At 43.2% G+C, this 2640-nt stretch overlaps 1 protein-coding gene across 1 annotated transcript; it reads right to left on the reverse strand.

The window, feature by feature from the left end:
- Nucleotides 1–265: 265 nt before the first annotated feature.
- Nucleotides 266–2300, reverse strand: pkdc (protein kinase-like domain containing). The gene is made up of 3 exons (XM_053327123.1): nt 2233–2300; nt 1593–1975; nt 266–996 (listed from the first exon to the last, which is right to left on the reverse strand). The coding sequence occupies exons 2-3, from the start codon at nt 1961–1963 to the stop codon at nt 405–407; spliced, it is 963 nt and encodes a 320-aa protein (XP_053183098.1). The 5' UTR covers nt 1964–1975; nt 2233–2300; the 3' UTR covers nt 266–404.
- Between the last annotated feature and the right edge of the window lie 340 nt (nt 2301–2640).

A 2640-nucleotide genomic window follows, 5' to 3' on the forward strand; every position in this document is an offset into this window, starting at 1 on the left:
CTAGCAACCGAGCTGGTAGCAGAGCTAGCGGCAGAAAGCTCTCAGACGTAGCGTCCGTGTTTCTCTCTTTAAATGAAGTTGTTTAGAAACAGTTTTAGCTCATTTGAATATATTAAAGTCTCTCTGCACATTATTAAACATATAAGCCGTAGCAGCCAATAGTTAGTATCATGTATTTGTAGTCCAGTGGTTTAAGAAGAAGCTAAGAAGTGTCTGTTAAGATCTCAAGGGCTGAATTATAGAAGAAAAATAGCCCAAACATTTTTCAAAGACCTTTATTCATCCAGAAATGGTTTGATAAGCACGTGTCACTGCAAACAGGTGAGTAAAGGATCTCCACGTTCAAACACACTCGGCTCTCTGCTTGTCTGCAGAGTGAAAATTAGAGTTTTTTTAGGTGCTGATTAAAGCTGCAGTTTTCCCAGCACCTCCTTGGTCAGCTGTTTGCTGTAGCGGTTGATCTTCCAGTGTCCGGGCATCCATCCCAGCAGGAAGCGATGGAAGTCCGTCCAGGCGAAGGCGAACATCTCCCTCCACTCCTTCTCAAGGGCGGCAAAGTCCACATCTTTCTTCACAGAGAGCTTCAACTCGGAGAAATAATAGTCCAGTAAGTCTGGAACCCTCTTTTCACACTCCTTCTCTTCCATGCAGCTTCCTAAAAAATACACGATGTCTTTCATCCCGCAGCCTCCGCCGACGTACTGAAAGTCTACGGCTGCGACGTCCCGGCCGCTCGGGGAGAAGCAGAAGTTGGCTAACTTGGCATCTCCGTGAACGATGGTCTTGAAGCGACATTCGTTGAGTATTTTGTCGATGTGGCCGGCCGCCGCTTTGAGCTCGGCGTCGTCCATGACCTCCAGCTCGTCCGGCCGGGTCTCCAGGTGCCAGTAGGTCCCGACGGACCACAGACCCTCGGGTGCTACGCCCAGGAAGAGAGCGTGGAAGTGGGCGAGCCAACCGAGACAAGCTTTAATCTCTCTGTTCCTCACACTGGTCCTAAAATATAAAACAGTTTCTCATTTAGCACAGAAAATATATTTTATATAATATATAATATATATAATATATATTGTTCTTATAATCATTGTTTCATATCTTCTTCCATGCTTTGATAGACCTGGAGAAATATTTAGATGACATACAATGAAGAGACATAGTTGCTTATATTGATTGTAACTCCTCTCCTAAAGGTTAGGGTTAGTAGTTAGTAGTTATAACCCTAACCCTAGTTATTAATGTAGTTAGGGTTAGTAGGGTTAGGGTTAGTAGGGTTAGGGTTAGTAGGGTTAGGGTTAGTAGGGTTAGTAGGGTTAGGGTTAGTAGGGTTAGTAGGGTTAGGGTTAGTAGGGTTAGTAGGGTTAGTAGGGTTAGGGTTAGTAGGGTCAGTAGGGTTAGTAGTTAGTAGTTATAACCCTAACCCTAGTTATTAATGTAGTTAGGGTTAGTAGACACTTTAATGCTTGTACATACTACATCCTGCAGCAGACTCTCAGATTATCTGGATGCTTAAATCCACATCTGTATCTTTATCAGTTTATTTTGTACTATTTAATCTAAATTTGAGGATAAAGCCTCAAACCTCACGTCACTACCTTCTCTGATCATAACCGGCCACGTCCAGGTCCTCCAGCACAATCAGCATCTCGTCTCCATGGGAACAGGCGGCCAGGCACGCTGGGATGCGACAGCTCTGATTGGTGGAGTAGTTCTGGTACCAGTGTGTCTCCACATGATAGGATTTGACTTTGCGTGTGTGGGAGCGGTCCGTGTTCCAGCCTCCGGGATGCTCCGCGTCTTCTGGAAACTTGACGTGTTTGACGACCACGGACGGCCGGTCGCTGCCCTCCAGGTGCAGCCGCAGGATCTCCCCGTAACCGCTCCACAGCGTCTGGATCTTAACACCCACCTGCAGGGAGGAGGCGCCGCACACCTGCAGAACAACATCCTGGTACTCCTGTTTCATCTCCACTCAGTGCTGAAGGGAAGAGGAAGCACAAAGTTAATGATTAAATATAAAGCACATTTCTAAAATAGTGAATCTAACATTTACAGATAGATGATGTTCATGGGTCATTATCTTAGAGGATGCTCTTTACTCACACTTCACACTCAGCCTAACCCTAACCCTGTCTCACACACACAATCACATGATGCCACAACACACTTAAATGAACTGAAACTCAAAAATGAAGCTGTTAAGAAATAAACAATATAAATATGAGCTTGTTTTACCTTTCAGCTTCCAGTGAGTTTCATGTCAGCTGCGGTTCAGTGATCAGACAAACAGGAACTCTTCACTAGAGGCTTCTGGCTGTTGTTTAAAGTCACAGCCGTGAAACGTGAAGCGAGCCAAGAGAGCAACGCTGCCCCCTGCTGGACTGGAGGACACACTACTCTCCTTTAGATGATGCTTATATATTATATACACTAATATACTAATATAATATATACACTACTCTCCTTTAGATAGTCCTTATATATTATATACACTAATATAATAATATAATATATACACTACTCTCCTTTAGATAGTCCTTATATATTATATACACTAATATAATATATACACTACTCTCCTTTAGATAGTCCTTATATATTATATACACTGATATAATAATATAATATATACACTATTCATGA

Source organism: Scomber japonicus, chromosome 10 (assembly GCF_027409825.1).
Source record: "Scomber japonicus isolate fScoJap1 chromosome 10, fScoJap1.pri, whole genome shotgun sequence".
NCBI lineage: Eukaryota > Metazoa > Chordata > Actinopteri > Scombriformes > Scombridae > Scomber > Scomber japonicus.